The sequence below is a fragment of the Macaca mulatta genome, chromosome 17 (genome assembly GCF_049350105.2).
Source record: "Macaca mulatta isolate MMU2019108-1 chromosome 17, T2T-MMU8v2.0, whole genome shotgun sequence".
Classification (NCBI taxonomy): domain Eukaryota; kingdom Metazoa; phylum Chordata; class Mammalia; order Primates; family Cercopithecidae; genus Macaca; species Macaca mulatta.
In genome coordinates this window covers 93,999,547-94,022,105 of record NC_133422.1, presented here as the reverse complement: position 1 = coordinate 94,022,105, position 22,559 = coordinate 93,999,547, and the positions used below count along the sequence as shown (strand labels likewise).

The following is a 22,559-nucleotide window of genomic DNA, read 5'->3' as shown; positions in this document are numbered from 1 at the left end:
TAAATCCTCCAATGCCTCCCCACCTACAATCATGAAAAAGACGTTCCAGGCCCTGAGTCTCCATCCCCATCCTGATCCTGTGCTCCGCAGGACAGCAACTTCTCAGAGAAGCCCTCCCTGACTGCCCCATTTCAAACCACACCTCCCACCCTCTCAGTCTTCCCCCTCTGCATTCTCTATTCTCTTCCTGACTTTGTTCCCCCACAGCACTTACAGCCTTCTCATCACTGCCAGCTATCGTCTATCTTAAAAGTAGAATGGAAGCTTCACACAGACGGGGATTTTGGTCTGTTTTGTTTGCTGTTTTATCCCCACTGTCTAGAATTGTGCCTGGCATAGAGTAAGGTTTCAATAAATATTTGCAGAAGAAATGAATTTTCCTTTAAAACAGTAAAACCATACAGCAGAACTTGCCTTTTGTTTTAAAAAGCCCCCTTCCTTTTTATCATTTTTAATGGGATTAAAACATATGGTTTCATATGTAGCTCAAAATATGGTCTGCTCTCTTGGTGATTATGAAACCCTACCTGGGGAGCCAATTGCACCAGAGGTCTCTTACCACAGAACATGCCCTTCGAGTTGCTTAATTCATAGAAGTTCTGTTCACATTTAGTAATAAAGTACAAATAATGATGTTATAACTAAATAATCTAAAGCAGAGTTCTTGTTTGAGGTTACATTTCAATGTGAACTAAAAAAATACTGGTAGAAATTTTAATGACCACTGTTTACATTTCACATACCAATAGAAGTTTAAAAATTCCTTAAAAAATACTAATCACTGTATAATTTTAAACGATGACTAAATACTAGGCCACATATACACATTTCAGACCAAAACTACACAGGCTGTTCTGTAGAAATTTTCCGTTGCTATTTCTATACACACAGACTTCACAAAGTACCATAATGTTATTAGTCATTGACCAGTCTTTTTCTTTTCCTTATTTTATGACAACATCTGTTCTTTATACTGTCAACAGTAATTCAGTTTGACCTTTTTTCATACTGTGAAGAACTACCTTCTGGAAGCCCTTTCTGGCTTAAGCAGATGAGGCTGTAGTACAGAAAAGAGAAAGCAGGTTATAAACATTTCATCCATCCTTTCTTTTTTTCTTTTATTTTCTTAAGACAGGGTATCTGTCTGTCACCCAAGCTAGAGTAGAGCACAGTGGCACAATCACGGCTCACTGTAGCCTCTAATTCCTAATCTTCTCGCCTCAGCCTCCAGAGTAACTGGGACTACAGGTGTGAGCCACCACACCTGGCTAATTTTTAAACTTTTTTTAGAAACAGGTTCTCGCTGTGTTGCCCACACTGATCTCAGTCTCCTGGCATCAGGCAATCCTCCTGCCTCAGCCTTCTGAACTGCTGGGATTACAGGTGTGAGCCATTGCTAATTCATCCTTTAATATCACTAATACTTACAGAGCATCTACTGCTACATATTCATGATTGCACTCGATAGAAAACATAAACTAAAATAACACAGATGCCTGTTCAGGTTGCAAATGTCCATGTCACTTCTTCTACAGAAAAGGTCACTGGATGTGGTGGCTCACACCTGTAATCCTAGCACTTTGGGAAGCCAAGGCAGGCAGATGGCTTGAGCTCAGGAGAGTTTGAGACCAGCCTAGGCAACATAATGAGACCTTGTTTCCACAATAAATAAATAAATAAACAAACAAACAAACAAAAATTAGCTGGATGTGGTGGCATGTGCCTATAGCCCCAGCTACTTAGGAGGCTGAGGTGGGAGGGTCACTTGAGCCCAGGAGGCAGAGGTTGCAGTAAGCCAAGATTGTGCCACTGCCCTCCAGCCTGGTCAACAGGGTGAGACCCTGTCTCAAACAAACAAACAAACAAACAAAAAAACAAAAAACTGTAAAGATCAACTCTACTTTTACAGTACAATCGCAACTCAAGAAACCCTGGTAACTTTCAACAGCAATAAAACAAGGTTTGTGAGCTTATGAAATGATCTAATATGCAGCTTCAGTGGCCTCTTACAGGATAATGACCCCATCACCTCTTCATCTGTCTGACTACTCTGATATCAAAAAAAAGGGGCTGGGCACGGTGGCTCATGCCTGCAATGCCAGCACTTTCGGAGGCCAAGGCAGGTGGATCATGAGTTCAAGAGATGGAGACCATCCTGGCCAACATGGTGAAACCTTGTCTCTACTAAAAATACAAAAATTAGCTAGGCATGGTGGCGCATGCCTGTAGCCCCAACTACTCAGCAGGCTGAGGCAGAAGAATCGCTTGAACCCGGGAGGTGGAGGCTGCAGTGAGCCGAGATCACGCCACTGCACTCCAGCCTGGAGAGAGTGACACTCCATCTAAAAAATAAAAATAAAAAATAAAAAATAAAAATAAAGTGGGGGGACAGATCCAGTTTGTCAGAGGAATTACTTTAACTAGTTGAGTCCTTCACTATATAAAAATGTTTTACTTAATATAACTATTCAAAATTAAAAGCTAAAACCCCACCAGAATGGTCTTTCAACAAACTGAAAAATTTATCAACAGTGTCTTCTTCAAGTACTCTGCAGTCTAAGTTTGCTTTTTGTTTGTTTGTTTGTTTTGAGATGGAGTCTCGCTCTGTTGCCCAGGCTGGAGTACAGTGGTGCCATCTCAGCTCACTGCAAGCTCCGCCTCCCGGGTTCATGCTGTTCTCCTGCCTCAGCCTCCCAAGTAGCTGGGACTACAGGCGCCCACCACCACGCCTGGCTAATTTTTTGTATTTTTAGTAGAGACGGGGTTTCACCGTGTTAGCCAGGATGGTCTCGATCTCCTGTCCTCGTGATCCACCTGCCTTGGCCTCCCAAAGTGCTGGGATTACAGGCGTCACCCACCGCGTCCAGCCTGCAGTCTAAGTTTTAAATGAACTAGTTCTAGAATATGATGTCATGTTTATCCACCAAGTCATAAAACCTCTGTAACACCCCCTCATAGAATTTTTGTACTAGGAATTACCTTGGAGATCATTTAGTTCAATACCTTTAGTTTATACACAGAGAGGTGGTGGCCCAAAGAATTCAGCTGACTTACTTGATGCTCTTTCTTGTGTCTGACAATGTTTCTCCATACTCTCAGCACTTTAGAGGTTAGAAGAACCTAATGACATCTGTGGGAGGCAAAAGCTACTCAACTATTTTTACAGAATCCTGGAGCAGAAAGGTCTCTGAGGTCACAGAGTTACAAATTCCTATCAAATGATTCAATTCTGTCTACATCATCCCTCAAAATCAACATCAAGTTTACACAAACATCTAAATAAGAAACAGCATACTCCATTTTTTAAAATAATCACAACTTTTGGGAATGACTCTCATCTTCTGATCCGAAAGCTATCTCCAGTAACTTCTTACTGGCCCTCCCGCTAGTCTTTGGAGTTAGGAAGACTGACATAAGCAATGTAAACACTTTTCTATGAGAGTTTCCACAAGCAGAAGGACAATGACCCTAGGCCTACAAAGCATACACATCCCCAGCTTATTTAATCAGTTCTCCTAAGACCTGCTATCCAGGCCCCTCACTGCCACAGCTGTCATCTACGTCATTCGTAAAATGCGGCACCCAGAAGTGGCTGGGAATGGCCAGATCAGTCCTAAGTGTAAAATCACCTCTCCTGATCTGAGTGCTGCATATCTGGTAATTTAGCCTACAAATAAACTGCATTCTGACAGATATGTTATGCTGTTGGTTTAAACTGAGTCAACTAAAACTATGAGGTGAATGGTGTAAGTCTCTTTCATCCTGTGCTGAAGAGGCTGGATTTTATCTATAGTGGGCTTCCCTTCAACTGTTTCCCCGTTATTCAGGTACTCGCGAAGTCACTGACTCAGGCAGGCTCTCGACTGAAAACGGCGACTAATTCTGTTCACTCCACATCCTGGACTGTCATTCTCCCTCACACCACAGAAATCTGTTTCTTTCATAAGCTGTGGATAAGGTAGAATGTGTAAACTACTCCCTGATACCAAGTTTCCAGGTAAAAAGCACTGTCAAAGTTGACATTGTTTTCCTTAAAACATTAAAAAACCCACACGTTTACACAGAAAATCAATATAAAATCATCAGTAACTTGGTCCTTTTTTTTGGGTTAAGGTTTATTGCTTCAGTCTCTTTCAAAGAATTTTTTGATACTTAAACCTTTACAGAAAAATTTATAAAGTTCCACAGGTATCAACAATTCATAAATTCCAAGGGGCTTTTGGATAGTCGTTTTTTGTTTTTTTTAAATAACTATAAAAAATTTCACTTCCCATTTAAAACAAAAAAAAAAAAGTGCACACACGTACACGAGACGAACTGCTCATTACATGCTCAGTCACAGGGTGACAGAAAAAAAAAGTCACCACCATAAAAGGATGTCTGCATAGTCTCTCTTAAAACAACATGCCACAGTTAACTTACTTCAGTTTGGACAAGTACTGACAGCTACTACACAGAGATCCGAACGAGTCACTGATATGTAAGTACAAGATCTTTTGCTTTTTCAACAAATTTTTTTAAGAAAAACTTTAAAAGCCTAAGTTTTAAGTTAAAGGTAAAAAGGAAAAGAATCTATTTAAGAACAAGCTACCATCACTTCTAACAAAAATTATACTAATAATGTAAGTTTAGACTCTCTGCTGACTGGTAGGTCTAGTTAGTTCTTACAAAGCTGAGTGAAAGCGATGGGTCCGCCAGAAATATCTTTGTCAAAAAATAGGGCTTACTTCATGTACTACTGTATAAACTCACAATGACAAAAAACAGTATCAAGCAAAACTATGCAAATAATGCCAATATTTCAGGATAACTTAGTATGAAGGAAAAGGAACAAAGTTATTTTAATATAGAATATTCCTACACTATAGGAATTATTAGAAATATAAGATTATTTCTCAGGATGGAATCTCAGTGGTAGAATTCCTAGGGCAAAGGATATATTTTCTAAAGCTTTAGATATAATATGGTACTTTTTGGTTTACAAAAACATTTTACCAATTTACCCTCCCACCAGCAAAGAGTACCAATCTTTGCTTTTTAAATGCTAAATACTACTAATTAGATAAGTGAAAAAAAAAGTCTGTTGTGTGGTTTATATTTACATTTAGTTAGACTAAACATATGTTTTCTATGTGCTTCGGGGGGAAAATCAAAATGAATTCTATGCAGTGCTTTGGCAACATTTATGTCCAGGTTGGGAATGGTGGTAACAGAAACTTGGCAAAATAGAAGCTGTGAAGAGACTTCCTTTAAAGGGGGGTGAGGGTTTTGTATATGTGTATTTGTGTGTGTGCTGGGGGAGGGGGAGTAGTATTTTGGTTTTCTGGTGTCACTCTGAATACAATATAGTGTAATAAGAGCAAGGGCTCTGAAATTAGGCTCAAATGTAATTTACAAGCTGTGTGGCCCGCCACGCAAGTTACCTAATACCTGACTTCAGCTGCTTTACCTGTAAAATGGGGAGTATTATTACTGCCAAGTCCTTACAACATTGCCTCTCAATATAAGTGCTAAGAAACTGTCTCCTACAATTCTTCTCCCAACCCTCTGGCCACTGACGTACCAGAGGGAGAATCCAACAGATATGTTATGGATATTTTACATAAAGACCCTGAATCTGGCTGGGCGTGATGGCTCACTCCTGTAATCCCAGCACTTTGGGAGGCTGAGGCAGGCGGATCACCTGAGGTCAGGAGTTCAAGACCAGCCTGGCCAACATGGTGAAACTCCATCTGTACTAAAAATATAAGTTAGCCAGGCATGGTGGCACTCACTTATAATCCCAGCTACTCGAGAGGCTGAGGCAGGAGAATCCCTTGACCTGGGAGGTGGAGGTTACAGTGAGCCGAGATTGCGCCACTGCACTCCAGCCTGGGCGACAGCGCGAGACTCTGTCTCGATAAATAAATAAAATAAATGGCCCTGAGTCTATGGATGATCACACATCTAACTGTGCTTACTGGTAGGACTCCACACTTCTTATATTTTAGCATGTTTTCTCTCTGGGGGCTCACTGCACTTTTTGGACATAAAACCACAAAAAATATGCTACTCCACAAAATGTTCACTCACATGTTTATGTATCATGTCAGTGATAATGGTGATGATCCCCTGCATAAATTACTTTCATCTGGCTTCCTAGAGCTAATTAGTATCATGATCAGTCACTTAATGGAATAAATATTAACTCAGGTTGCTATATGACTTTAATTCATTTATTTATTCTATAGATATTTAATAGATATCTATTGTAGGTTGGTTCTGTAGCATTCTATGGGATAAAATGTTAGATGAGATCAAGTCATCATCCTTAAGAAGCTTAAGAGCTTCGCACCTAACAAAGCCGTTTACAGGGATGCTTTTCTCTCTGTTATGGTTAAGACCTGCTGGAGTTGTTAGGCAGCCCTGGACGTGGCCTGTGTAGAGGACGTGTGGTGTCCTCCGGTCTGGGGGGTTGATCACCTTCCCAAGAAGTCTGGGTATCGTATAAAATGAGATAACGCAGGTGAAAATCCTCTGAAAGCTGTGACAGTAACACAGATGCCTGTGGTGTTTTGGAAGCCCAAAGAGATGAATAAAAATGTTTTGTTAAATCTCTGCAAATATCTAAAAAGTAGTTTTAAAATCAATTAACAGGATAAAAGCCTATTCTAGGTATTCACCATATTTTTTCAATTGAAATTTCAGTCTAAATTGCTTTATTATTAAAATATTGTTAAAACAGTAAAGTCTAAATCCATTTATAAAATCTTTACTTACTTTAAAATATGCTACAAATAAACTAATAAACTCCTTCATTTGAATCAACGTCTCTTTCTCCCTGCCCCCATTCCCTTCCCCAGCTCTCCCAGTCTTTCTTGTTCAGATAGGTATGAGTTAGTGTACGTTAAGGTTTTGAGATGCCTTCCTATTTTACTTGTTTTCTACCCATAATAACAGATCATGTCGGACACAGGACATAAACTGTATTGTACTGAATGTGACTTCTGAAGCCAAACCGCCTGGATCTGAATCCTGACACTTAACAGCTAGGTCTTTAGTCACTTAAGTGCCCTGGTGCCTCCGTTTCACCATCTGTCAATCGCCTGGATCTGAATCCTGACACTTAACAGCTAGGTCTTTAGTCACTTAAGTGCCCTGGTGCCTCCGTTTCACCATCTGTCAATGGACTTGTGAAAGTTCTGAGAGGATTCAATGAGTAAACACACATAGAGTGCCCAGGGCAGTACCTGGAACACAGTCTCTGCTTAGTAATTTTGGTGATTATTATTCATCAAGGGCTTACTGTAGTGTAATAAAGAATCTTTCATTAAGGATTAAGAAAGCTGCAATGTTCCTATTCTTTAATGGGTATTTATTGAATATCGATCATACATCACCTAGAGATACAAGAAATTAACACCACAGGATTCCCACTCACCGTACTTCACAGGCTCATGGGAGACAGGGAAGAAAATCAATGATACAGACACTATGACAGAGCACAGCACCCTCACAAATACAGCCACCCTGCCCTTCAGAGGATGGAGAACAGGAACACTCCTGCGATACTTAGAACTAAGCCTGGAAGGGAAAGTAGGAGCTGAGGATATAGGACAGGGGCCAGGAGACATCAGACAGAGGGAAGAGTGTTACCAGGCACAGAGCTGTGAGGGAACATGGGACATCCAAAGGTTATAAGTAATTTTGTATGGCTGGAGCCAGGGCACGATCAGGAGAAGCTGGCCAGCAACCCTCCTGAAGAGGGAACGGAGCTCAAATCATGAGGGAACTTGTGAGTCATGACACAGATCTTGTGGTTTGCCTGGGGTTGGATGGGCCCCGTTTGAGAGCCTGGCGGGAAGCTGCTGCCGTGGCTGTGGGCAGAAGGGCGGGAATGGCACACAACAGGCAGACAGACAGACACGGATGTGCAGCAGAGCACAGGCTGAGGCACAGGGACTGCTCGCTGACTAGTGGCAGCAGGTGATGGAGAACATGGAGTCCTGGGCGCCTTCATGAACCCTGCCTTAAGTACCCCAGTAAGATCCCTGAACGAATGACTGAGTTGATCTGGAATTTGGTTTATCCATAAAATAACGATATCTAATGTTCCTCCCTAATTTCCATGTGATAATAGAGACAAAAACAAAATTGAAACTCCTTGAACTTGAAAGAGAAAAGGTACATATGATTTCCAGAAACATTCAGGACTCAGCGGAAAAATATTAAAGACACAGAGCTTCATTATAAAGAGCCTTTTTATATTACGCAGTTAGTTTTCCCACATGTTGCATCCTACAAATCATGCCAGATAGAAACAGAGAATATCTTTCTTACACTAAAATGAGTATTATGGTGGGATTCTTAGTTTCTTAGTTCTCTAAACATATGTCATCTTCATCTTCAATAACTTCCATACTTTTCAATATAAAAGCCACCAAAAGCCACACAGGTGGCTTTTACTAGTGAAAGGTGAAAGAAAATAACTGGAATATGTGAAACCCCAAATACGCAAGTGGGTGTTCAACCAAAGAATTCCTGCGCTCAAGCACCTTTCCATCATTTCCAAGGAACGCGTCTATGAAGCTGAAGTGGGTCTTCACTGCACATTCACCGGGTTCGGGACACATATAAAGCACAGAGGAAACGGCAGACTGCTAAACACTTTTTCTGTCTTGAAGAGGTTTTTCTGTCTTGAAGAAGGTCTCTGTGCTTGGTCCTGTAAATAGCCTTTTGCAGATCTATTGGGAGCTGGTCTGACCCAGGCTATGCAATGGGGTCAGCAGGCCGGTCACAGAGCTCCTCAGTAAGGCTGCCTCTACTAAGTCCCTCGGCTAGTCACACTCCATAAGCCCCCCAGGAGGCAGGGGAGGTCCCCCAAACAGATGGACCACAGTCAACTCTATGCTGAATATCACTCTGGTATGCGTGATTTTTTGAAAGGATATAGGGAATATTGTTCTCAATCTTTCTAAAAAATGAATCATGGACCCAGACATAGCTATCAATTTAGGACTCAAAGTTGGCTGGGAAAAAGTCACCTTACATTGTACAAAGATGTATTTAACCAGGCCACAGAGGCATGTACTGACTACTATGACAGTTGGTTAGCAGTGTATTATTAATAGAATGGACAATCTGACTTTATTAATGAAGCACCAGGAGGCTCTGATTATGCTGGTCATATTTCCACAGCAGTGCAGGTTCCTCTTGCATACCAGGAATGCATGTTTCCCACTGTCCATTTTACAGGCAAATGGCCCCCATAATACCTCAGATGATGGTCAGTGAAAAAGGTGGTAAGAAAAATCACTAATTGAATGCTAGGACCCAGAATGTGTGACACTGGGCCAAATTTAGACGTCCCTGTTTGAACAAGAAGGTGTTTTCAAGTAATTGACAAATACTTATAAAACCAGGTAACCAGAGGAAGAAGTAATGATTTCTTTCTTCCGTGGAGCAGGTTTATTCTCAAGGGAGCTGAAACAGTCCTGGCCTGCCGTCTGATACATCTGTGCTTGTCGTTATTTCCTCAGTAGAACCATATCCTTATAATTTCAATTAATCCCGAGCTTTCGTCTCCCCTCTCCTTTCCAGTGATTTCATTTCTCCCTGCTCCAGAAATTTTTCCTCAGTCTTAACCTTTCCTCAAAGTAGTCAAAGGACAGTGTATCAGAGAAAGAATCAGATCAAACAACACTCATCACTTAACAATATACACATATCATTAGTATCTGTGTGGCCGCATCTGGGTGGCTCCCCTGGCTGTTTTTGAAAGTGAGCTTCTGTAAGTTCCTCTTTGGTACATTTGCTGTGGGCATGTTGATTCAGGTCACCTCTCTGTATAACCTGAGTCTAGAGCAGACTTGACCTACAGAGAAGTCACCTCCAATTGGTGATCATCTCAGCACAACTTGACCCATTCCAGTCACTGCTAGTGGCTACATTTAAACAGAATTCCTAGGTAAGCCCCTTTTCATTCAAGGTGTTATTATTAAAATAAATAACTATTAGAGGGCAAAGGTGACATTTCAGCAAAAACCAAAAGCTGTTATTCTAGCGCCAACTAAATCCCCGAATATGGTAAAGATTTTGTTCTGTTTCTGCCCAAATTAAAGGCTGAGAAAACACTTTAATTACTTGAGCGAGTAAATTAGGACCACGGAAGCTACATGTCCTCTGTGAAAAATCACAAATCCCTCCAAGTGGGTATCTAGGGTAAACATTTCCAGAGCGCAAACTACATCAGTGCTTCGACAATTTTCTTAGATACTAAATAAATGAGTTTTGGGGGGCCTTTTATTTTTTTTTCCTTTTGTGGCTAGAAAGAACCTGTCAGTGCATGTCAACATGTCCGGTTATGCAAAAATGAGATGATAATATCTCAAGAAGTGTTACCAACTCTATTAGCAATGAAATACATTCTAGAGAAAAACACACACAGGCTCACTTCCCAAAGCATAAGTAAAAACACTTTGGAAGATATTTTGCTTAGGAAGAAACTTACTGTTTTACACATGTTAGGATAACAGTAAAGTTAAAAGGACTAAATACTGCATTACAGAGGCAAAACTGGGATGGTCTCCTTGTTTACCAATAAAAATAAGAGAATGCTATAGATGGCTTCCAGGGTGGCTCCCAGCAGAAGGCACAGGAGCCTTGAAGGCCGACAGAGCCCTGTTCCACAGGTGGAACCTGAAAAACGATCCAGGCTTCCTGTAGCCCAGTCATTATCCACGCCCTCCAGGGCAAGGCCTCCATCCTGACTCCTGTCCCTCAGTGCGTGCAGCACGAAGGACGGCTGAGGGGCCACGTGCACCTTTTCATTAGAATGCATCATGAGGAAGCTCTAATTCTGATATTAGTGTTCTAAAGAAAAAATATTTAGAACAAACATTTATTTGGGTTTTTCCCTAGGCAATACAATGATACATGATAATACTTTCTAGTATACCTCAGTGTATATATCTTAAATAACATGTCAGAAGCTGCTGCCTAATAATTAAAATGTAAAATACTTAAAATATACTTAAGAATAAATTTTCTACCTGAAAATGATTAAAAGATAACTATACTATCCAAATATTGACACTGGTGCACTGTAATGCACAAAGTGAGCAGAATACTGCTATGTATGAGGAGGAACCCAGCACATACTGCTGTGTGTGTGAAAGAATCCCGAGGAACACCTCACTCAGATAACAGCACATGCTCAGCGCTGTATATCCACCCTTCAGTTCCAGACCCTCTGATACAAAAAGGTACCATTTCTGCATTCCCAGCATCTAGCACATGGAGGCACTAACAGCCATTTTTCTGCTGAATAAAAGAATGGACTTAATTCAAGTTTCAGAAAGGAATCCTTAAGATGATTAAAGGAAGATATAAAGTAATATCTCTGAGGGAAGACTGTAATAAATTGAGACTGGCTGATGTAAGAATGGGATAGTAACAGTCACGCATATGAAAGGATTTTCCTCTCAATTTGGGATCATAAAATTGGCTAAAACTACTGCATTAATAACACAGGATAAATATAAGCAAGAACCAAAGTGACATATTAGGTCTACCTAGTGGAATCATCCTTTAAGAGGTTACTAAACATCCAAATATCCAAAGCATGCATTTACCTTTACCTAAGATCATTTCTAAGCCATCCCACTTACATGTCCACATTCTGCAAATGCCTTTCTTTGGCCACCTCCAGCGCACAATGATGATCAGTTAAGGACCCTCAGCAGGCTACCCCTTGGGGCTCAATGATGTGTGGCCACAAGTGGCTTCCCACGTGGGAAGGCACCTCTTGTTGAAGTGGGCACCCCCTGCGCTTAGAAGGAATTGTCCCTTTGCTCTGGAGCAGCTGGGCCATGTTGCGCATGTGCCATGATTATAGGTGAGGATGGCCCTTAGAGCCTAGACCACTTTGAAACCACAAGCCTTCAGTTCTTTAAGGGCAGCATGAAACAGCTGCCTGTGCAAAGAACTGAACAGAGGAAGAAACCTGAAGCCAGGTCATCACAGAGAAGGATCCAGCATGGCCTTTAACCCCAGCGTGGTCTTTAAGAACCACTCCAATTTTTTTCCTGTGTAAAATATAAAATTGGTATTTATTGTCAGTTTCATCACCTGGTAAGTAGGTAAGGGGTAGCAATGCTCAAGCTTACAGGACTGCTGTGAGGTTTCTACATGATGACACAATGCAAAGGTACAGAACTAGTAAGTTAATGCAGAAATCTGAAAAAGGAACTCTGAAGGGCAAGCTTTGAAAAGCATGTCGGCTAACAAGGTTTTTACAAGAATAGGTGAACTAAAATTTTCTTCCATTAAAATTTTTTTTACCTATTTATTCATTCCAGTCACTGAACAGAAATGAACATTTTGAATAGATATGTTCAGTATTAAAAATCCAGAATATATGAGTAAAGCTCCAAAATTACTCATACAAAATTATGTTTTGGCATACAGACATCTTTCTGTGTGTGTTTGTGTGTGTGTGTGTTCGTGTGTGTGTATTTGCTTCCACATCCCCCAAAAAAGTGGCATGTTGTATAATCTGCTTTCCTCACTTAACATAATTTCCAGTCAAGAAACAGGCATTTTCATGTTGCCATTTTCAGAGCTGCACTGTATTCACTGCATGGCTGTATTCCTGTATTCCACTGTATGGCTATGACATAAAATATTTAATCCCCTAATGAAAGATATTGAACTGTTTGCAAACTATGTTAAACATTCTTGAACTTTGTTCTGAAACTCCTGCAATCTCTGGCTCTCCTAGATGCTGCATCTTATTTGGTATTGCAGTCAGACGCACATTTGTATATAAACTGGCAAGCAACGGCACCTTCTCCTCTGAGTCTTACATGAGTGTTACTTTCCTAATTTCTACAATAATAATTATTCATATGGAAGATTTGCAGACTCTACAGTGAAGTTTTTTTTTTCCCGTCATGTATTTTAAAGGCAATTCCCATGAATCTGCTTATAAATACTCAAAAATATACATTCAGATTTTTGGGAAAAAAACATTTTCATAGAACTTAGAAAAACATTAATAAAAGTTATTGTTGCCTATTCCAAAGCTGCAACCATTGCCTGGAATTTTCACCTCTCCTTTGTGTCTAGTCTTAGTTCCTGAAAAGCTGCTTCTCACACTAAGCTTTTCCCAAGTAAATGGAAAAATCTTTTTATACTTTTATTCCACAGTGCAATCTCTATGATTTTCTATTTAAGAATCACTCCATTTTTTTTCCTGCACAAAATATAAAACTGATATTTATTGTCTTTCCTATTTCACTAATTTCCGCAATTATCTCTATTGTTTTCCTCTACTTGCTTTGGACAGTTATTTTCTAGCTTCTTGAACTGTGTATTTAACACATCTATTTTAAATCTTTTCTTTTTTAAATAAAGGCATTCAAGGCTTTATATCTATCTCAGATTGCCTTATCTGCATCCCACAGTTTTCACAGGTAGTATTTTCATCATTTAGTTCTAAGCATCTGAAAATTTCCACTGTGATTTCTTCTTTAACCCATGAGTTCCTTAGAAGTGTATTTTTTCATTTCCAAACTTTCCTTTTATCTTTTTATCATTGGTTTATAATTTAGCTGCACTGTAGTCAAGCAATGTGATCAGAAAATAATTATTTTCTGAAAGCTTTGAGTCTTCTGGTGACCTAGCACATGGTCAAATTTGAAGATACGCTCATGTGTCTTCAGTACAAGTTCTACTAGCTTTTAAATCATGTTGAGTAAATCTCCTAAGTCTTTAATCTCTTTTTTATCTAGCACATTATAATACAAATGTGTTAAGATCTACCATTATGGTTGTGAATTTGCCAATTTCTCCTTCAAATTCTGTCAAATTTTGCTGTTACATGCAAATTTCATGATTATTTTTATATTCTTTGTAGACTGTTCTTTTTAACCTTTGTAGTGACCCTCTATATTCCTATTAATATTGAATTTGCGTTGAATTCTATGTTTTCCATGTTAATACTGCCATTCTACCTTTTTATTGGCTGGGATTTGCTTGGTACATATTTTCCCTTGCCTTTATTTTCAACCTTTCTGAATCACTTCGAGCTGTATCTCTTCTAAGCAGCACACAGCTGGATCTTTTTTTTTTAAATCTAAACCGATAGTCTCTGTCCTGTAATAGGCAAGCTCAACCCATTTAAGTTTGTTGTGACACATCCCTACCCTCTTGTGTTTTCTACTTACCATCCTCATTCTTTGCTGTTTTCCCATTGTCTCTTTTCTGGATAATAAAACGTTTTATTTCCATTTTTGCTCTCTTTTGCTTTAGGTTTTATTTCCATTTAGGTTATAATGATTAACCCATCAACACTGTACAGAATGCATACCTCTAACATAACATGACCACAATCCTCTGATAACCCTCAGTGTCTATGAACATCAGTTTTAAGGTTGTTAGAATGAAGTTCCTGAGATCCAATTCATTTAATACAGCAGGGAGAGAAGCAGATTTGCAGACAGTGCTTTTAATCAGGGTAGAGATAGTCTTTAAGGAAATACTGTATATTTCCTTAAATATACAGTAGCAACATCACTAGATATGTTGAAAGTGCCCCTCAATTTTGGTGACTTCCAGGTGAGATTTACATACACACAGTTCTATCAGAGGAATTATTTTTCTTCTAAAAATAATCACACAGGATTTATTGCTCTGCTCTTCCTGCTTTAATCAAAGTTTACCCTCATCTACAGAACCTTATTGTAGGAGTTTTCCATTTTTCAGTTTAGGACTTAAAATTTCTGTCTCAACATTATTTATAACAAGAAAAGAATTGGAAAGAATCTAAAAGTTTATCAAGGGAGTAGCTAAGCAAATTATGCATTGACACACTGGAAAACTGTAGAATATCTATCAAATGTTTATATAAAAGCTACACATATGACAAATATATACATTGCACTGATATGAAGATGTTTAGTGAACAAAGCAAGAAACAAAATATAATGTGTGATGCTTGCTACTATGTGCAAAGGTAGAAGTGTAGATTGCACAGATCCATGGAGTACTTGCAGATTGATAGTTTTAAAATTTAATAATTTCCCCTTGAAGTAGCTTAAGTCTTTTTCTCTCTCATTTTCTTTATCTTTCTTCTTTTTTTTTGTCATTTTAGTCATGGTTGTTGTGGTCGTCGTCTTCTTCTTTTTAAAAAGAAAATCTAACTTTCAGTTCCTAACATGGACTAAGCTTATTTCTCAGACTTTTAGGTTAACACAAATCAGATCACTGTGGTAAGTTCGTATTTCACTACATAAATGTGGTGACTGATTTCATTTCCTGGCAGTGATATGCATTTGGTTAAAAAAAAAAAATTCAACTGAAATTAAATTTAAAAGCAAAGGTTAATGCCTGTCTGAAATGTGGGGTGCTTTACTTAACCAGACAATGATTTAAAAAAGGGAAGGGGAATTTCTGCCTAAAAAGTTACTGCATTCCCTTCTGTCACAAAAACGCGTTTGCCCTATTTAATTGGTTCTGTTTCCTTTGCCAGAGCTTTGCCAAAGTCAGCAAATTGTGAGAGTAAAAACATAAATTTTATTCTGTTCTTCCTGTTATCATATATTTAACCATATTATAATTACAAACTGTTAAAAACTGCATGTCATGAAATGTTAAAACTTAGATATATAAAAGACAGTTTGGACTGCTTTGATAGATTATTGAAATTTTTTTTAAACTAATGAGTAATCAAATTGAATACATATGCTTTTACTTAAATGACACTTCTTGGTTTTTTCTAGACACCTTGACCACCACCAATGGATATACAAATGGCTAACAATTTTACTATGCCCTCTGCACCTCCTCAGGGAAATGACTGTGACCTCTATGCACATCACAGCACAGCCAGGATAGTAATGCCTCTGCATTACAGCCTCGTCTTCATCATTGGGCTCGTGGGAAACTTACTAGCCTTGGTTGTCATTGTTCAAAACAGGAAAAAAATCAACTCTACCACCCTCTATTCAACAAATTTGGTGATTTCTGATATACTTTTTACCACCGCTTTGCCTACACGAATAGCCTACTATGCAATGGGCTTTGACTGGAGAATCGGAGATGCCTTGTGTAGGATAACTGCGCTAGTGTTTTACATCAACACATATGCGGGTGTGAACTTTATGACCTGCCTGAGTATTGACCGCTTCATTGCTGTGGTGCACCCTCTACGCTACAACAAGATAAAGAGGATTGAACATGCAAAAGGTGTGTGCATATTTGTCTGGATTCTAGTATTTGCTCAGACACTCCCACTCCTCATCAACCCTATGTCAAAGCAGGAAGCTGAAAGGATTACATGCATGGAGTATCCAAACTTTGAAGAAACTAAATCTCTTCCCTGGATTCTGCTTGGGGCATGTTTCATAGGATATGTACTTCCACTTATAATCATTCTCATCTGCTATTCTCAGATCTGCTGCAAACTCTTTAGAACTGCCAAACAAAACCCACTCACTGAGAAATCTGGTGTAAACAAAAAGGCTCTCAACACAATTATTCTTATTATTGTTGTGTTTGTTCTCTGTTTCACACCTTATCATGTTGCAATTATTCAACATATGATTAAGAAGCTTCGTTTCTCTAATTTCCTGGAATGTAGCCAAAGACATTCGTTCCAGATTTCTCTGCACTTTACAGTATGCCTGATGAACTTCAATTGCTGCATGGACCCTTTTATCTACTTCTTTGCATGTAAAGGCTACAAGAGAAAGGTTATGAGGATGCTGAAACGGCAAGTCAGTGTATCGATTTCTAGTGCTGTCAAGTCAGCCCCTGAAGAAAACTCACGTGAACTGACAGAAACGCAGATGATGATACATTCCAAGTCTTCAAATGGAAAGTGAAATGGATTGTATTTTGGTTTACAGTGAAGTAAACTGTATGACAAACTTTGCAGGACTTCTTATAAAGCAAAATAATTGTTCAGCTTCCAATGAGGATTCTTTTACATTTCTTTCACTGGGCACCTTCCCATCTCCAACTCGGAAGTAACCCCAAGAGAACAACATAAAGCAAACAACATAAAGTACAATAAAAATGAAAATAAATAGTTCATTTTTATTTGTAAACGAATACACCAAAAGGAGGCACTCTTAATAACTCCCAATGTAAAAAGTTTTCTTTTAATAAAAAATTAATTATTAATATTTCTTGCCAACAAATGGCAAAAGAAAAAGGACTGAATAGATTATATATTGCCAGATGTTAATACTGTAACATACTTTTTAAATAACATATTTCTTAAATCCAAATTTCTCTCAATGTTAGATTTAATTCCCTCAATAACATCAGTGTTTTGTTTTGTTTTGTTCTGAGTCATAAAACTTTGTTAAAGAACTCTTTTGGAATAAAAAGCAGGATGCTGCAAAGTTATAGTCTGTCCCTCAATGCTCACTGTCAACTACCAGCGGGAGTGTCAGGGAAAAGATAATTGGCAATAGATAGACTCTGAATTGCAACATTATAAATAATGACGATGACTGAGGCAATGAAAGCACTGAGCTTTTCCTGGAGCTGCCAGCATAGTTTTTAAGGGCCTCTGCTTAGCAATATGAAAAAGACTTTATGTGGAGGTGCCCATTGGGAGGAGGGTCTACTTGCTAAATTCATCTTGGGAATAAAAAACATGCATATATGATTGGTTTTCTTGGGATCGCTAGGGGATCATTTCTCTTTTCTTCCCCCAAGCTGTTAGTACCCTACATCTGTATTTCAGTGGTTTGAGTTATCAAGTAGGAGAAGAGTGGTGCATGATAAGCAGTGGAAAATATAGTTGCTGCTTGCTTAAATATGATAGACAGTAAAATGCAAACTTACAAAATTAAGCATCTTAGGATTCTTTACAATATTATATACTTGCTAAAATAAGTACCTTAGTAGGAGTACCAGGACCTTTCCAAGTAGTCAACTGGTCTGCCAGTTCAAATTTGTTTTATCCCCAAAACTACCCCAATACAGTATTCTCTGTTGGCAATGACACCAATTTTTATAATGGTAGATAAAGAAAATGTTAATTCTGAGTTGTACTTTAAAAATTTTTTTCAGAAAGGGGGTCTCACTCTGTTACACCTTAAATTTTTAATTGGACTTTATATCCTGAAAATATTTTATTTCAAGTTCTTGCCTTACTCATTTTCAACTTTTTCTCTGTAAGAAAATTAATCTTAATGGTTGATTCAACACCATTTACTAATATATTCAGATCTGCATTACATTTATTTCACAAAGAGCCACCTGACTTTAAAGCCATTGTCAAAAATAGGCATTGGTCTTCGTAACATCTTATGTAGACAGGTGAGGCAACATGGATGAAAGCCCAAATCTTAGTGCCTTTCCTTCACTCCACCTCTAAACTTTCCCAAGTGAAGGAAAAGAAAGGGCAAAACAACAAATTGTATGTAAGTTGGCACTTAGATAGTCATCTGAGTTGGATCTCTAAAGAGGAAGCATTGTGAAGACTACTAAAGGAAAACCAAAAAGAAAGCTTCCTCCATTTCAGAGCGTCTCTGTGGTGCCCTGGTTCTGTGACTACACTGGAGTAGAGGCACTTTCTGGGATGTATGAGCCAACATGCTCTCTGAGGGTAGGCAAGAGTCCTCTCTGGGCTAATGGAGTCAATTCTTAGGATCCTGCAAACAAGAGAGTAAATACCTATGACATTTGACAACAGAATAACATTCTTTTATCTGTTCAGTTTTCTGCCTCTTCCTCCCTCCACTATACCACAAATCTATATAAATGATTTTATCCAGTCATCAGCAACCATACTGCCAAAAAGGTAAACTCTAATCCTATCTCCAATTAATGTTTTCTTATAAGTCTGTAGTCCAATCAAACTCAGCTAATCACTCCCCTTAAAGGCTGCCCATTCTACTCACCAAGCCACTGTTCATACATGGCTGTGGGCATCCTCTCACTGTCTTGTTATTAGTTAGCTTTACATTTATTTCTGGGGCATTCCCCTAACCAGCAAGTCAACTTGGAGAACATGGCAGGGCTGTATAACTGTTATATTCTGTTATAGAACATGACTTTGTTATATAACATATCGTTTGAAAACCACAGCCCTGTAAGTATTTTCTACATGAATTGGGTGATATATTATTAACAATTTTAAATAATAATTGTGAGCTAGAAAAACTAATCTGGGAAAATGGATAGTTATTATGGCAGTTGACCACATTAAAAAAAAACCCTCAAAGCTATTTAGTTTGGATAAGTGTAAATAAATGCATTGACTATTCAGCGAGAGGATAGTATATATAGAACAGTGTCAGATACTAGAAATGGCATCATGTATATGTGAAGAGCTCAATAATTTATAAAACAGTCCATACATTATATAACATCTTCCTTTCTACAATCCTGTGAAACAGGTTGAGCAAACAGTGTCACCCAGACTTTATAAAGAAACCTAACTTCAGAAGAGGCACCCTGATAAATTAAAGGCAGCATTAGGAATGTAACCCCAGCCAGGCGCGGTGGCTCACGCCTGTAATCCCAGCATTTTGGGAGGCCGATGCAGGCGGATCACGAGGTCAGGAGATAAGACCATCCTGGCTAACATGGTGAAACCCCATCTCTACTAAAAATACCAAAAAAAAAAAAAAAAAAAAAAAATTTAGCTGGGCGTGCTGGTGGGCACCTGTAGTCCCAGCTACTCAGGAGGCTGAGGTGGGAGAATGGCGTGAACCCGGAAGGCAGAGTGTGCAGTGAGCAGAGATCACACCACTGCACTCCAGCCTGGGCGACAGCGCAAGACACTGTCTCAAAAAAAAAAAAAAAAAAAGGAATGTAACCCCAATTCCATATCCTAGCCATAAAGAAGACAACTCAATCATGTGGCCCCTGAAAAGGTGTTAGAAGCCTCAATTGCCTCAATTGCTTTATTACATGCTAGCAAACTGCATAATCCTTAAATAAGACAAATAACCCAACAATAGGTATAGATTATAAACTTGGCTAAGCTGTGGGCTCGGTAAGGGCAAGTGCCTCTTCTCTTATATACACAGCACTGCCATAGAACCTGGTACACTGAAGGTCCTCAAATATCTATTTAATTGACAACGTATGTTTTGTACTATTACTAACAAAATTCTAAAGCCCTACTGAAATACCTGTGAAGTTCTTAATTCTCAATGAAAAGAAATAACCCAAATGTTCAATTACATATGTAGAGCACGTGTGTAACTGAAGGCAGTTACACAATATAGAGCACGTGACCTTGAAGAGCCTGTAATTTAAATTAGACACATTAAAGGAGAGCGCTAATTAGCCAACAAGTGAATTTAAAACTAAATACAGAAATAATTTTATATTTCAAGAGGCAAGGGCAGTCAGTGGCTCCTACCAATGAGTACAAGGTGGCATGTGATTTTAGAAGGGGAAGCACTGATCTTAAATTAGCCCTTAAAATGGTCTACTTTAGTTACTTTTCAGCCCATTGTAATTTCTTACTCTCTTCATAGCTAAAAGATATTCACTCACTGACTATTTGGGTGAAGAATGAGAAAATGAAAAGCATGTGGATTACAAGTGACCTGGTGACAAGGCCATTATTTTGAACCCAGGGAGGACTACATGAGTACTTATCAGAACTGCTGCCAATGGAAGGTTTTCATTAAACTCAGAAAAGTGGGTTGCTTAAAAGACAGCCCCCAAATTTCTATTCGATTAAGACCTTGCTGATCACTGACTACATGCCACTTTCCAAGTCCTCTATGGGCATCATCTTATTTAATCCTCACTACCTTAAGACATGGTATGACTATCATCCCCATCTTGCTGATGAGGAAACTACAGCAACAAGGTCACATGGTGTGGCAGAGCCGGTTTAATCCCACACTCTGGCCCCCGAACCTGTGGCCTGACTTGGAGCATTCACGCCACCACTTACTGAAACTTGCTTAGTAAGAGGTTCCACCCTGTAGCCTGAGCTCCATTCCTCCCTTTCCTATTTCCCCCAGGGCCTTGGACATCTCCCCACCACCACATCTGAATTCAGATTTCCCCTCAAGCCCCTGAATTTCTCTGCAAACTCTACCTGCATTCTCTGTCACCCACACCTGATACTTTTGTCTCAACCATGGGATTCAGGTGGTGAACAAATCCCTACCTGGGTGCTCTCCTCTTACACGCACTCTTGCCTATCTTTTCTTTTTCTCTTTTTTTTTTTTTTTTCCTTTGGTGAGACGGTGTCTTGCTGTCACCCAGGCTGGAGTGCAGTGGCGCAATCTTGGCTCACTGCAACCTCCACCTCCTGGGTTCAAAATGATTCACCTGCCTCAGCCTCCCGAATAGCTGGTATTACATGCCCACCACCGCACCCAGCTAATTTTTGTATTTTTAGTGGAGATGAGTTTCACCATGTTGGCCAGGCTGGTCTCGAACTCCTGACCTCAAGTGATATATCCCAAAGTGCTGGGATTACAAGCATAAGCCACCGCGCCTAGCCTTGCCTATCTTTTTCTTTGCCCACTATCATCATCCTAGTCCAGACACTGGCCATGGCACACCTAATTACAACCTCTTTCCCCCAGGCCTCTTGATGAGAGTCAGAAATTTTAGCCTTTCTTTAGGATGCTGTACCAGAAGCCAGCAGATTAAATGATGACTAACAACAATAATAAATACTTGCTAACAATTATATAGCATAGTGCTTTAAGCACTTTACATATATAAAGTGCTCATTCAAATCTCACAAGAATGCTGTGAGGCTTGTTCTATTACCAGTCGCACTTTCCAGATGATGAAACTATGCTACAGAGGCTGAGTAACTTGCCCAAGGTCACAGCAAGCGGGGCAGCCAGGCTCTACACTCTGGGGTCTGGCTCCAGGGTCTGCACTCTTCATCATCGTATTTTCTCTCTTAAACAAAGAAACGTGTATGTTCCAGGTCCTCAGAAAGCCTTGAAAGAGACACACACTGCTCACCAAATAGCCTCAAGTTCCTTGAGGGTGGGGAGGAAGAGCATGTGACTACCTCTGACTAATGGGCTGGGGGCAAAAGAGGCGTGTGTCACTTCCAGCCTGAAGTGTGAGGGAGTGGCATTCTCCTCTGCCACAGCATCCGGCAATGTTCTAGATGGTGGCACCTTTGTCAGCCTGGGTCCCTGAACAAGTAAGTGAGAACTCCCACCCCATGACCCACCCAACTGTATTAGACAAGTGGTGCAAACAAGAAACACACTATGGATTAAGCTACTGTGATTTCAGGGTTATTTCGTGGCTGCAACATAAGCTAACCTGTTCTGATTAACACAGTGTTTCACCTACTTGGAATGAGAAAAAAAAAAAAAGACCAATACACGGAGTGTAAGAAAAGAAAAATGCAGACACTATCCAGTTCTTCTGGTAAATAATCTTCCTTAATTCCACTTTCATTGTGTCATTTCATGCTCAGGGATTCAGAATAGTTCCCCATGATCTACCACATCAAGTCCAAGTTCCTCTCCTACACTTTCAACTCCCTCCAACCTAATTTCTCTCCATTGCCCAATATGAGCCTTTCAAGTTCATCTGGTTGGTTTTGTCTCTGT

General features: G+C 39.5%; 2 protein-coding genes across 10 annotated transcripts in view; one reads left to right on the top strand and one right to left on the bottom strand.

Moving 5' to 3' along the window:
- Positions 1-22,559, bottom strand: part of UBAC2 (UBA domain containing 2) — a 189,989-nt gene that overhangs the window by 75,771 nt on the left and 91,659 nt on the right.
- GPR183 (G protein-coupled receptor 183) lies at positions 4,329-17,390 on the top strand. The gene is made up of 2 exons (XM_001091970.5): positions 4,329-4,480; positions 15,762-17,390. The coding sequence occupies exon 2, from the start codon at positions 15,780-15,782 to the stop codon at positions 16,863-16,865; it is 1,086 nt and encodes a 361-aa protein (XP_001091970.3). The 5' UTR covers positions 4,329-4,480; positions 15,762-15,779; the 3' UTR covers positions 16,866-17,390.

Excerpts from the sequence above, each read along its gene's own strand:
- GPR183 (XM_001091970.5), top strand. The coding sequence starts at position 15,780 with ATGGATATACAAATGGCTAACAATTTTACTATGCCCTCTGCACCTCCT.